The following is a 14,289-nucleotide window of genomic DNA, read 5'->3' as shown; positions in this document are numbered from 1 at the left end:
TTGTTTATTTTTCCTTCTACTAGTCACTTTCTTTTTTAAAATTCAATATTTTTAGTTGTACATAGACACAATACCTTTATTTTATTTATTTTTTATGTGGTGCTGAGCATCGAACCCAATGCCTCACATGTGCTAAGCAAGCACTCTACCACTGAGCTACAATCCCAACCTGACACCAAATTTCTTGAGAAGAAGTCAGTTTAGTTTTTATTGTATCCTCACCACTTAGCATCATCCCTGGTGTATATAATAGGAATACAATTTGTTGAATGAGAAAACATTTCCAAATGTGTGGTATAATGAGTATATTGTCCCCTTGCCATTATTGGATATAGATAGTCTTATTGATCTTTCAAAGATCTCTTCTAAGGCAGAATAAAATAGATGGAGGGTAAATGTAGGTTGGATGAATATTTTCATACTTTTGTTTTTGACTGTAGGTAATCTTAAACTTAGAATTCCATGGAAAAACCTTTACACTCAACCATTTGAAGCTGTATTAGAAGATATTTATTTACTCATAGTGCCTTCTTCCAGTAAGTCAAATTTTAAAGTTTATAATTTACTCTTTATTATAGATGGGAAAACCTTTATGTTTTATAATTATATTTGTATAAAATATTTTGAGTGATATTTTGGAGATATTTTAATATATAACTTTGGTATATTACTTCAAATTAAATTGGCTTTTATTCTAAATTTTTGTAGATGATGAATTAGTGATTTTTTTTCAAAGGTAAATATTAGAATGAGTATATTTAAATTTAAAGTATTTAGATTCTTCCTTTTAATGCTTTTATAGGAATAAAATATGATCCTTTAAAGGAAGAAAAACAACTCCTAGAAGCAAAGCAACAGGAATTAAAAAGAATAGAAGAAACAAAGCAAAAAGTAGTTGATCAAGGTAAAAAAACCAAACAAACCTAAAAGTGCTTATAAGAAAGTGTGAAAAAACAAATATTTCTCATAATAGAATGTTTGTCTCTGGAGTCACTGAGATTATTTAACAAATATGAGAGAATCTTATTACGTGGAAAATTTAATATGGTTTGTATTTTGTCATGTATACAAAATTTTTTACCTTGCAGAATTTATCTTAAGGCATAAATACTTTGTCTGGTTTATAAGGATAAAGGTCAGTTTTTAATGATAGCCATTAATTTTATCAAGTCTATTTTCTTACCTTTCTAGTCCATGCTTTTGTATTCTTCTTGTATCAATTATTTACACTTTTGAAGATACTTAGTATTTTGATATATTTATATTTGCCATAGACTGTTTATTTGCTTTCTTACTTCACATCTTTTCCTATTCAAATTAGACCACATGGTCCAGTATTACTATAAGCCCTTTTTCAGTGGTGTATGAGGTATCCTGCATCTCTTTATTTTCATTTACTTCCTAGTCAGCATCTCCATCTACTTTTTACATGCTGACTCTTTGCTTCTTTCCCTAGTGGAATTTTCTTCTTAGCTTAAACATACTGTAGCCTCTCCTTATTTTAAAAAATAAAGTCATCTACCTAATCTAGTCCTTTGCTTATCTTTTACTCCTCTGTTATTCCTTGAACAGCTAAGCATCTTTAAAATAAAGCATATATATACTTCACTATTCCTGCATTGATTGTTTTTAAATGAAAAGTGAACTCCAGAAATAAAATGTTTTACCTGTTGACAAACATTAGTGGAGATTTAGCATAATCTCTGGTAGTACCACATGTAAATCTATTTTCTTTGTCAAACTTTTTTCATATCCTCTATATAGTCATTCGTAGGCATTTTCTTTTTAAAATATTTATTTTATCAGTACAATAAACAGTACATAACTTTAAACCTAAATAGTACTATAGTACCCAAAGTTAAATAAACAAAACACTTCTTACTTAGCCATATACCCTACTCCCTAAAGAATTATCATATTGCTAAATAAGATATATTTCTATTACTTGATTTATTAAATTTAGACTGTATGTGTGTGTGTATGTATATAGTGTGTGTGTGAATGATATAGTGATGGGACTGTGAAGATTGACCAAGTAGTATAAATGTTTACCGTTGAGCCAAATAGTATACTCTAATTACATAGATTTTCTTTTTTAAAATTATTCTAATTTGTTATATACGAGCACAATTTTTTATATCTCTAGTTTTACACAAAGTAGAGTCACACCATCTGTGTCTTCATACATGTACTTAGGGTAATGATGTCCATCTTCTTCTATCGCCTTTCCTACCCCCATGCCTTCTACTTTCCCATCCCTCCCCTTTTCCCTATCTAGAGTTCATCTATCTTAAGGCATAAATAATATCCTTTATCCTTATAAACCCATGCCCTCCTCCAACTCCATTATGAATCAGTATCCTTATATTGGAGAAAACCTTTGACACTTTTTGGTATTGGCTTACGTCACTTAGCATAATATTCTCCAACTCCATCCATTTACCTGCAAATGCCATGATTTTATTCTCTATTAATGCTGAATAATATATCATTGTGTATATATATCACATTTTCTTTATCCATTTGTCTACTGAAGGGCATCTAGGTTGATTCTACAGTTTAGCTGTTGTGCTGTGTTGCTATAAACATTGATGTGGCTGTGTCCCTGTAGTATGCTGTTTTTAAATCCTTTGGGAATAGACCGAGGAGTGGGATAGCTGGGTCAAATGGTGGTTCCATTCCCAGTTTTCCAAGGAATCTCCATACTGCTTTCCATATTGGTAGCACCAATTTGCAGTCCCACCAGCAATGTATGAGTGTGCCTTTTTCCCCACATCCTTGCCAACACTTATTGTTGTTTGTATGCATAATAGCTGCCATTCTGACTGGAGCGAGATAAAGTTTTAGAGTAGTTTTGATTTGCATTTCTCTAATTGCTAGAGATGATGAACATTTTTTCATATATTTATTGATTGATTATATATCATCTCTGAGTAGTGTCTGTTCAGTTCCTTGGCCCATTGATTGACTCGGTTATTTCTTTTTTTGGTGTTTAGCTTTTTGAGTTCTTTATATACCCTAGGGATCAGTGGTCTTTGATGTGTGAGGGGTAAAAATTTGCTCCCAAGATATAGTCTCTCTATTCTTTTTTTGTTGAGAAGAAGCTTTTTAGTTTGAATCCATCCTATTTATTCTTGATTTTACTTTTTGTACCAGAAGAGTCTTATTAAGGAAAGTGGAGCCTAATCTGACATGATGGACATTTGGGCACAGTTTATCTGGTTTAATTCCTAGATCCTTGATCCACTTTGAGTTGAGTTTTGTGCATGGTGGGAGATAGGGTTTTAATTTCATTTTGTTGCATTTTGTGCACAAAATATGGATTTCTAGTTTTCCTAGCACCATTGTTGAAGAGGCTATCTTTTCTCCAATGTATGTTTTTGGCACCTTTGTCTATATAAGATAACTGTAATTATGTAGGTTAGTCTCTGTGTTCTCTATTTTGAACCATTGGTCTACAAATCTATTTTGGTGCCAATACCATGCTATTTTTGTTACTATTGCTCTGTAGTATTGTTTAAGGTCTGGGAAAGTGATGCCACCTGTTTCACTCTTCTTGATAAGGATAGCTTTAGTTATTCTGGGTCTCTTTATTTTTCCAGATGAATTTCATGACTGCTCTTTCTATTTCTAAAAGGAATGTCATTGGGATTTTGATTGGAATTGCCTTAAATCTGTATAGTGCTTTTGGTACTATGGTCATTTTGACAATGTTAATTCTGCCTCTCCAAGAACAAGGCAGATCTTTTCATCTTCTAAGGTCTTCTTTAATTTCTTTAGTGTTCTATAGTTTTCATTGTAGAGGTCTTTCACTTCTTTTGTTAGGTTGATTTCCAAGTATTTTATTTGTTTTGAGGCTATTATAAATGGGTAATTTTCCTTTCAGAGGATTTGTATATCAGATATACAGAAATTCCTTTGTTTAATGGGTATTGATTTTGTATCCTGTTACTTTGCTGAATTCATTTACTAGTTCTAGAAGTTTTCTGGTGGAATTTTTTGGGTCTTCTATGTATACAGTCATATCATTGGCATAGTGCTGATTTGAATTCTTCTTTTCCTATCCATATCCATTTAATTTCTTTCATCTGTCTAATTGCTGTGGCCAGTGTTAAATAGAAATGGTGAGAGAGGGCATACCTGTCTTTTTCCAGTTTTTAGAGGGAATACTTTCAATTTTTCTCAATTTAGAATGATGTTGGCCTGGGGCTTTGCATAGATAGCTTTTACAAAATGTCAAGATATGTGCCTGTTTTTCCCTGGTTTTTCTAGTGTTCTGAACATGAAGGGGTGCTGTATTTGACAAATGCTTTTTTTTCTGCATTGATTATCATTAGATAAAATCATATGATTCTTATCTTTAAGTCTCTTGAGGTGATGAGTTACATTTATTCATTTCCATATGTTGAACCAAACTTGTATCCCTGGAGTGAACCCCTTGTGATCATGGTGCACTATTTTTTTGATATGTTTTTATTTGATTTGTCAGAACTTATTGAGAATTTTTGCATGTATGTTCATTAGTGAAATTGGTTTGAAGTTTTCTTTCTTTGATGTGTCTTTGCCTGGTTTTGGAATCAGGGTGACATTGGCCTCATAGGATGAGTTTGGAAGTGCTGCGTCTTTTCTATTTCCTGAAATAAATTGGAGAGTATTGGTATTAGTTCTTCTTCAAAGGTCTTGTAGAACTCGGATGTGTATCCATCTGGTCCTGGACTTTTCTTGGTTGGTAGGCTTCTGATGGCATCTTCTATTTCATCATTCAAAATTGATAAATTTAAATTGTGTATATCATTCTGATTCAATTTGTACAAATCATATGACTCTAGAAATTTGTCGATGCCTTCAGTATTTTCTATTTTATTGGAATATAAGTTTTCAAAATAATTTCTAATTATCTTCTGTATTTTTGTAGTATCTGTTGTGATATTACCTTTTTCATCATGTTTGTTAGTAATTTGAGTTTTCTCTCTCCATTAGCATGGCTAAGCGTCTGTCAATTTTATATATTTTTTTCAAAGAAGCAACTTTTTGTCAATTTTTTCAGTTTTTTTTTGTTTCACTTTCGTGGATTTCAGCTCTGATTTTAATTATTTTCTGTCTTCTGCTTTTGGTGTTGATTTGTTCTTCTTTTTCTAGGGCTTCGAAATGTAATGTTAGGTCATATATTTGTTGACTTTTTTTTTTTTTCCCCAAGGAATGAACTCCATGCAATGAACTTTCCTCTTAGTACTGCCTTTATGGTGTCCCAGAGATTTTGATATGTTGTATCAGTGTTCTCATTTACCTCTAAGAATTTTTGAATCTCCTCCTTGATGTATTTTGCAACCCTTTGTTCATTCAGTAGCATATTACTTATTCTCCACGTGTTAGAGTACCTTTTATTTTTATTTTATCATTGATTTGTAATTTTATTTCATTATGATCTGATAGAATGCAGGATAGTATCTCTACTTTTTTGTATTTGCTAAGAGTTTCTTTGTGGCATAATACATGATCTAGTATAGAGAAGGAACCATGTGCTACTGAGAAGAAAGTGTATTCGCTGTTGAAGGATGAAATATTCTATATATATGTCAGGTCTAAGTTATTGATTGTATTATTGAGTTCTATAGTTTCTTTTGTTTGGAAGATCTATCTAGTGGTGGACGTGGTGTGTTAAAGTCACCCAAAATTATTGTGTTATGGTCTGTTTGATTATTGAACTTGAGAAGAGTTTGATGAATGTAGATGCTCTATTGTTTGGGGAATATATTTTTATAATTGTTAAGTCTTGTTGGTGTATGGTTCCCTTGAGCAGTATGAAATATCCTTCTTTCTCCCTTTTGATTAACTTTAGCTTGAAGTCTACTTTATTTGATATGAAGATGGAAACCCCTGCTTGCTTCCGTAGTCCATGTGAGTGGTATGATTTTTTCCCCACCTTTCACCTTTGGTCTGTGGATGTCTTCTCCTATGAGATGAGTCTCTTGGTGGCATCATATTGTTGGGTCTTTTTAAAAAATCTAATCTGCTAGTCTGTGTCTTTTGATAGTGCGTTTAGACATTAACATTCAGGGTTATTATTTAGACATGATTTGTATTCTCAACCATTTTTTTCATTTAATTTGACTTGGTTCTCCTTTTATTAGTTTTTTCTTTAGTGTGATACCTCCCTCTGATGAATTTTATTGTTTTTTTCATTTCCTCTTCATGTAATATTTTGCCTAGGATGTTCTGTAGTGCAGGCTTTCTAGTTGTAAATTTTTTTAACTTTTGTTTATCATGGTAGGTTTTTATTTCATCATCAAATCTAAATATTTATTTTGCTGGATATTAAGGTTCTTGGTTGGCATCCATTTTCTTTCAGAGCTTGATAAATGTTGTTTCTAGCTTTCAGGGTATGGGTTGACAAATCTGCAGATAACCTAATTGGATTTCCCCTACATGTAATCTGATTCTTTTCACTCCTGGCTTTTAAAATTCTCTTTTTATTCTGTATGCTAGACATTTTCATTATAATGTGCCATGGTGTGGAACTGTTGTGATTCTGTACATTTGGCGTCCTGTAAACCTCTTATATTTTCTTTTCCAGTTCATTCTTCATGTTTGGAAAATTTTCTGATAGTATTTCCTAGATTGCTCATTCCTTTGGTTTGGAATTCTGTACCTTCCTCTATCCCAATAATTCTTAAATCTGTTCTTTTTATGCACTGCCGTTTTTTGAATGTTCTACACATGGTTTCTTACCATCTTCACTGGGTGGTCTATATTCTTTTCAAGATTATATATTTTCTCTTCATGGTCTGAGGTCCTGTCTTCCAAGTGGTCTAATCTGTTGGTGATGCTTTCAATTGAACTTTTAATTTGGTTTATTATTTCTTTCATTTCAAGAATTTCTGTTTGTTGGTGTTTTTTTTAGAACCTCTATCATCCTATTGAAATAATCTTTTGCTTCCTGTATTTGCTTATGTGACTGTTTATTGACATGATCTTTTGCTGCCTGTATTTGTTCTCAAATCACTGTTTAATTCACAGAACATGTTAATCGTGTACATCCTGAACTCCTTCTCTGTCATTTCTTCTGCTGTGCTGGCCATGGATCTGATAATGTAGTGACTTTATTTGTTTGGTACACTTTCTTCCTTTGTCTTTTCACGTTGTTCTTGTGTCTTCCCTTTTAGCAGGATTGGAGGTGTTCCAGTTTTACCATATAGGCTTATATTGTCCCTGCAGGGTTCCAGTATCTCTCCTTTGAGGGGAAGGACAATGTTAATAGTTCCCAATACAAATAACATACAACCTTAAACCAAATAGTTGCTATTAAGATGTTTACAGTTTGGTCACAATATACAGAAATGGTGAATTCACTTATTATCTACAATATAAATAGTAGGTTTGCAGAAGGGTTTACAGTTTCTGATGTTGGACAAAGAGCTGGGAGTGAGGTGGAGGATGAGATGTTGAGTGGATAGGAGGTGAGGATGTAGAGTTATTATATCTTAGGAAGTATGAAAGAAGAATCTAAAGAAGAAGGTTTAGTAGCAGGAGAAGAAAGTAATTTTGGGAAGACAAGTGGGAAGACAGTAGAACACATAAACAAAAAACACATAAATATTAGAAAAATTAAAAAATGTAAAAATAGGAGAAAAAAGAATATACAACACAACTGTAAGATACTATTTAGACATCCCAGTCCTCAGTATCCTAATTCATGCAAAGTACTTTGTTTCACATATGTTAGGGATGTGAGGGCGAGAGGGAGAGGGAGAGGGAGAGGGAGAGGAAGGGAGGAAGGGAGGGGAAAGTATAATCTTGAAGAAAGAAATAAGAATTGTTTTGGTTGGAGATTAGTATCTTTCTTGCTTTCCTTCTCTCCCAGTAGATGGGGTTGTCTGTTGTTAGCTCATATTTCCACCCTTAGGATGGTGAAGGTTACCAAAGTGGGAGGGTTGGATTTGGGTGCAGGTTACCTGGAAGTGGAGTATGGCACCTGCCAGTCCCCAATGGGAGACTGCACCCCAAGGATCTCCTTTGGGGCCTGCTCATGTGATGTGAGTGCCTGGTCTTATCTCCTTATCTCGCCTATAGATCTCACAGTTCCTGGTGTCTTAAATTAGACTCCAAATTGTATCTCACTTACCCTTTCCCTTTCTACTTCCTAATCAGGGACCTTTATCTCCAGAGGTCTTATGGGTTGTGCTTTCGGAGCCGCACACCTGTCTTGGAGAGTTGTTTTGTATTGTGCAGTCACTGCCAGGCCAGCGGCTGCCGGGGAGACAGGGTAATTGGGAACTATGATACCTGCTCAGCCAGTGTTCCAAACTTGGAGTTGCCCCAACCAAAGGTGGTGATGAAGGTGACCCAAGATGGAGGCAACTGTTTTCAGCCATGGGGTGTTGGGTTGGGTTGGGGGAGCTGGGCCATGGTGTTGGGCGATGTGTTTAGAGATTAACTCTGTGGTGTGCAGTGTTGTGGCTGTTGGCTGTCTTCAGAACCTGTGCGATGTCCCCAGGTGCAGGTAGTCTACTGCACACAGGGGACTATGGCAGTGGCTGCAGAGTCCCAAGATGGAGGTGATGTGGGAGCCCCATGTTAGTAGATGGAGTCTGCATGGGAGTGGTGGCTGGAGTTTCTGCGCTTGGGCAGTGGCCAGGTGTCCTGCTTGGGAGCATTGTCTGGGATTTCTGTGTGGGTGGGTTGCCAGAAGTCCTTTGTGGGTTCTGATGCTGGTGGTCCTGCTTGGGCACCTGGGAGACCTATGTTGGTGAGTAGTGGGGAGTCCTGCTCTAACGCTGAGGCCTGAAGCCCTGCGTGGGAGCAGCTGTGGGGGTCTCTCTCTCTCTCTCTCTCTCTCTCTCTCTCTCTCTCTCTCTCTCTCTCTCTCTCTCGCAAAGAAGCAGTATTCTTACTACTTGAGTCCTAGGTCATGGAGCGACACAGAATGCTTCCTCCCTCTGGACCACCATCTTGGATCCTCCTCTAATTACATATATTTTCTAGCTCAGCTTTGTTATGTGTTTGATAATATTATTAAGTGAATGTGCATGTAATTGTACATTATTTAGAATTTTACTCTGTTTTAGTGTTTGCCTTATTCTGCTGCCCCCCCCCCCAATGAATTTGGAGCCTGTTAGGTAAATTTTCTCCAGTATAAACCATTCCATTCTCATTTGTTTGCAAAAGGGATAATTGCTTAGCTATTAGGAGAGGGAGAGGACCTAGAAGTTTAACTACTTTGTATGCAGACTTTAAATCAATTCTTATATTATCTCCCTTTCCTTTCACCTTGCTCCCTGATGGCCATTTTTCTTTTGTGGGGGTTTAAGCCTGAATATTTCCAGGATTCTGTTTTCAAATTAATCTTGTGTTTCAATGGTATTTTCATCCATAGAATTGAATTTTTTCTTCCTTAAGGCCATCTACTTTCTAGTTTCTGATTTTTTATTGCTTTGTCATCTGCTCTTTTTCCTCTCTTTTTTTCCTTTGACCTTGGGGATTTATTCATTTTCCCCCTTGTTTTGCTTTAATGAGGTTTTATTGAGCAATAGAAAAATTTATGCAATCTGTCATGTTTAATCAGAAGTCCTTCCTATTATACTAGATCTAAAATATAAATGTGTAGTTATGCTTAAAATTCATTATTGACACCTTGTTCTTATCAGGATAAGGTTTAAACTCTTCAGCAAGATATATAAAAGCTCTTATGATAATGAATCTCATCTACGTCTCCAGCCTTATAACTGGCCCCAAATCTCATCTCCTCCATTCTTTACTCTAGCCATATTGAACTCTTTGTAGTTTACTGAATGTGTTGAGTTCTCTGCACTTTGTATTTCACTTCCTACTTTATTCAATATTTATTTGAGAGTTACCAGCATTGGATTTATAATTCAGGCATGAAGATATAGATGAGGTTCCCTGAAGCAGCACTATAGAGTAAGAAGTGAAATAATCCTAGGATTGAGCCTTAAAGAAATCTAACATGTAGGATTGTAAGGCAGAGGAAAACATACAAAAAGTGAACAAAAAGGAGTGGATAAATAATAGGAGGAAATTTGGAATTTATAGTTCTGTGGGAAAGGGGCTGTTTTAAGATGCAAACAATAGATCTTGATGAAATATATGGGTAAGATGATTAAGAAATTATTTTGTTTCTGACATGTAGGTTATTGTTCACCTTAAAAACAGTGGGTGAACACTGTTTTGACAGAATGATGATGACAGAGAAGGAGTTATCTAACTGTGAAACTGCCTTCTTCCAAAGTTGGAAGCAAGAACATCTAGTAAAAGAAAACAGAGTTGTGTAAATAGAGTAGTTGGAACTTTGAAGAGAGTCAAAATGAATTTTGAAATAGTTGTTCTAGAAGTATGAACATGTTGACTAGAGAAATGTAGTAGGGTTACTGGTTGATTGAAGATAGTGATGAGTACTGTACCATAATTCTAGTCTGTCCTGTTGTGATCTGTATCTTCTAGCACTCACCTGGCAAGACACAAGCATGGGCATATTTTTATACGAAGTTTATATAAAATTGGTCTTATTCAGGGTTGGGTCTTTATTGATAAGGGAAAATTAGAAAAAAGAGCAAATCAGTTTAAGGAGTGGGTGAAATAATACATAGTAGTCCACCCGTGTCTGTGGGGCCCCCTGGTGTAAGCGGGAAATCTCACTATATATAAATATATACACTATATTTTTTCCTGTGCATCAATTTCTGAGATAAATTATAAGTTTAAATTGGGCATAGTAAGAGATTAACAGCAATGAAAAACAGAACAATTATAATGATATACTGTAATAAATAAAAGTTATGTGAATGTAGTCTCTTGAGAAAGTTAAGATAGATGTTAATATTTTTGGATTGGTTGACTACAGGTAGCTGAAACCATGGAAAGTGAAATGATGGGTAGGAGGATACTGCTGTTACATGAAATTTGAGCTGCATAAGGAAGTCAGGAGGACAATAGTGGGTAGGGAAAGAAATACTTATCATTTAATTGAATAAGTTTATAAGGGCAAAGGATTTTATTATGAAACAGGATTCAAGGTTGAAAAATGGTCTTCTGGTTTCAAAGAGCTTATATTCTATGGACTGATTTACTTAATTATATAGACCTTTTATATTCAAATATTCTTACTTAACTCTTGTATTTTTGAGGTGTATAGTTGATATCTTCATTAACTTTTTGTGAAGTCCTCCTGGGCCAACTGAATTAGGAGATGTAGGTAATTAGAGTAAAAGAGGACATATATATATATATTGTCTATAAAGAAGACTGATAATACTAAAGGAGAAATAGACTAGAAATAAAAAAGGAGATAGCTTTCATCAGCACTTTTAAAAAGAGAATAGGGATGGTAACTAGCAGTTATCAAAGGCATATGTCAGAAAGAATTATAGTCCTCAGTTGTTTATTCTTTTTTGTTCCCTTGGAAGGTATTGAAACTAAAGATACTTAATATTTTCTTTTTCTTTTTTCTGGCAGGGGTGGTGATACCAGGGATTGAACTCAGGGGCACTCAACCACTGAGCCACATTCCCAGCCCTATTTTGTATTTTCATTAGAGACAAGGTCTTACTTAGTGTCTCGCTAGGTTGCTGAGGTTGGCTTTGAACTCCCGATCCTCCTGCCTCACCCTCCCAAGCCTCTGAGTATACAGGCAATCCTCCTGTCTCAGCCTTATATTGTGTACCACTATGCCTGCTACAGTATTTTCTTAAAATGAACTTTTTTCATCTTTGTTTGAAAGGAGAAGAGAGGATCATGTAATTTTCAATTTTGTATCATCAAAAGAAGGAACATATTGTATTCAACTATTTTATTCATCTAAGCACCGAAAAAATATAATTTTTGCTTTGCTGTAGTTATTGGCTTTTCTAATTTATGCCTATTATAATTCTTACCTAATAGTCTTCATTGTTTTCCTCTTTATAGATTTAGACATAGTTAACAGATGAAACTATGTTTTGAAAAATTTTGTGTATTTGATTGTCTTTGAAAGTTTTGGTTTGAAAGATTTTTGGAAAGCATGCTTTTAGTGTTCAATTTCTAAATCTCTATTTTTCTTAAACAAGATGTTATAAAAATGCTCCCTCAATGTATGGATAGTTACAGGATGTATGTTTCATTCAAATTAAATAAAAGGAATATTTGCAATTGTAGAACAACAGCGGGAAGAGAAACAGGATACTTTTACAGAAAAATTAGTTACTCAGATCATAAAAAATCTTCAAGTGAAAATTTCCAACATCCATATTCGTTATGAAGATGATGTGAGTATTTTAAAAATATAGATGATTTTAAAAGATACATTTATATGTAAGTCATTGTACTATTTGTTGATACTTACTTTATACTAGCCAGACTATTAAATAATGCTGAGAGGTTGAAAGATATAAAACTGAAGATAACATGATCTATTCTTTTTTTGGGAACTGAGGATTGATTGTGGGGACTCATGCATACTAAGCACATGAATGTGTGTTGTAATTTTCAGTTGTTAATAGTGAGTGTTTGGTTACATTTTCCTAAACTGTTCAAACTCCAGATCATGAATGAAAATGCCTTGGAAATTACCAATTTCAAAATTAAGTACTTTTAAAAATATGCTACTTTTATCTCCTGGATAGAGCTCTGCTCTAGGGATCAGTAGTGCTAGGTTTAACTAATAGTTTGAGCTTAATTTGTTGTTCTCTTAAAACACTGAATTATTTGCTTTATAGTATTACTGTATCAGTCTTTTTTTAAAAAATTTATTTTAGTTGTAGATGGACACAATACCTTTATTTATTTATTTTTATGTGGTCCTGAGAATAGAACCCAGTGTCTCACACATGCTAGGCAAGCTCTCTACCACTGAGCCACAACTCCAGCCCTTTGTCAATTTTTTTTAATAACTTTTTTTTTTATAAACTAGAAAACATTGTGTAGGTGTATCATTATAGTATAACACAGATGTTAATATTTAGTATTTTAATTTGTTTTAAGAAAAGTGTAGGAACCAAAGATATTTTCAAAGGAAGAAATACAATGTTTTTGAATATTCAAATAGGATACTTCCTAGAAAGTTAACTTTTTCCATAAAGTGAATTTTGTTCAACTGTTAACAAATTTGACTAAGATTTTCTTTTTTCCCTCTTTAGATCACAAATCGTGAGAAACCACTGTCATTTGGTATTTCTTTACAAAATCTCAGCATGCAGGTACTTCATTTAAAAAAGTAATGACGATATTTAATTGTGGAATACAGTTATTCAGACTACAATTATGATTTGTATATGCTGTATTAGAAATAGTTTTGCATTTAGTTGTAGAAAAGTCATACATAGAATTGGAATTGAGGGGAAAGTAAATTCACATTTATGAAACTGGAAATAAAATTTAGTTTAAAATGTGAGGGCCTATTATTATTGGTAACTACAATTTAGATACTTTTGTTTGCTTAAAAAATTGATTTTCTCCTCAGCACTGCAAAAATATTTCCAAACTTCTAATAAATAAGTACTAAATAAAAATAATAAATATTTGTTTCTGAATCTTTGATTAGTCTTGAAAAACTGAAAGAATTCATTTCCTCACCACCATTATTAGTATTGTCACATACTTTCTCCTGTTTAATTGTGAAATAGAGCAATTTTGAAAATAAAGGAACACAGAGAATTCTGAAAAATTTGCTTGCATTCAGAATGAATAGTTGTTGAATTTGTTACTTGCTCTAAATATTAAGTAATTTTATAGGACTACACAGTTATAGATAAAGTTTAAATTCCTTTTGTTTCCAATTCACCCTTCTCATCTCCCCTAGAGATAAACATTCTAAGTATTAAAACTTTTATACAATATGTTCATTAAAAATATAGATTTATTTGAAAAGTTTACATAAATATTTTATGTTTCTTCAGTATGTTAACTTTTCCACTTCACAATATTTAAAAAACTTTTTTTCCTCCCATGTAATGCAATTTAACTTCTATATAGTTTTTTATTATTTAGTTGCATATCTTGTATCTGTTGAGTTTTATGTATGATTTCATTTTTCATGGCTCTACCATAAGCAAAAACAAAAAGTGAAAAGTTACTCTAAAGTGGGTAGGGTAAGTTGTCAAATACTACTGTTATGTTGAAAATAAGGACAGAATACCTTGATTGCTTTAAAGAAAAATGTGTAGTTTTGTCTTTATATAGTTTATAAATCTTGTGATCTGACTCCACGTAACATAACAGATTTCACCTCTTTTCTTTGTTTGTGTTATATTTACTGTGGCCATACTGCGCTGTTTCAGTTCTCTGAACGTGACATCTTTA

At 33.7% G+C, this 14,289-nt stretch overlaps 1 protein-coding gene across 3 annotated transcripts in view; it reads left to right on the top strand.

Moving 5' to 3' along the window:
- Vps13a (vacuolar protein sorting 13 homolog A) overlaps nt 1-14,289 on the top strand; it is a 256,331-nt gene that overhangs the window by 31,872 nt on the left and 210,170 nt on the right. For all 3 annotated transcript variants that reach the window (XM_005324116.5, XM_021725635.3, XM_005324117.5), the window contains exons 4-7: nt 441-536; nt 803-904; nt 12,148-12,257; nt 13,128-13,187. In XM_005324116.5, coding sequence (XP_005324173.2) covers nt 441-536; nt 803-904; nt 12,148-12,257; nt 13,128-13,187 — 368 coding nt within the window. The remainder of the gene's footprint in view (nt 1-440; nt 537-802; nt 905-12,147; nt 12,258-13,127; nt 13,188-14,289) is intronic.

The sequence above is a fragment of the Ictidomys tridecemlineatus genome, chromosome 4, assembly GCF_052094955.1.
Source record: "Ictidomys tridecemlineatus isolate mIctTri1 chromosome 4, mIctTri1.hap1, whole genome shotgun sequence".
NCBI lineage: Eukaryota > Metazoa > Chordata > Mammalia > Rodentia > Sciuridae > Ictidomys > Ictidomys tridecemlineatus.
This window is presented reverse-complemented; position numbering and strand designations above follow the sequence as displayed.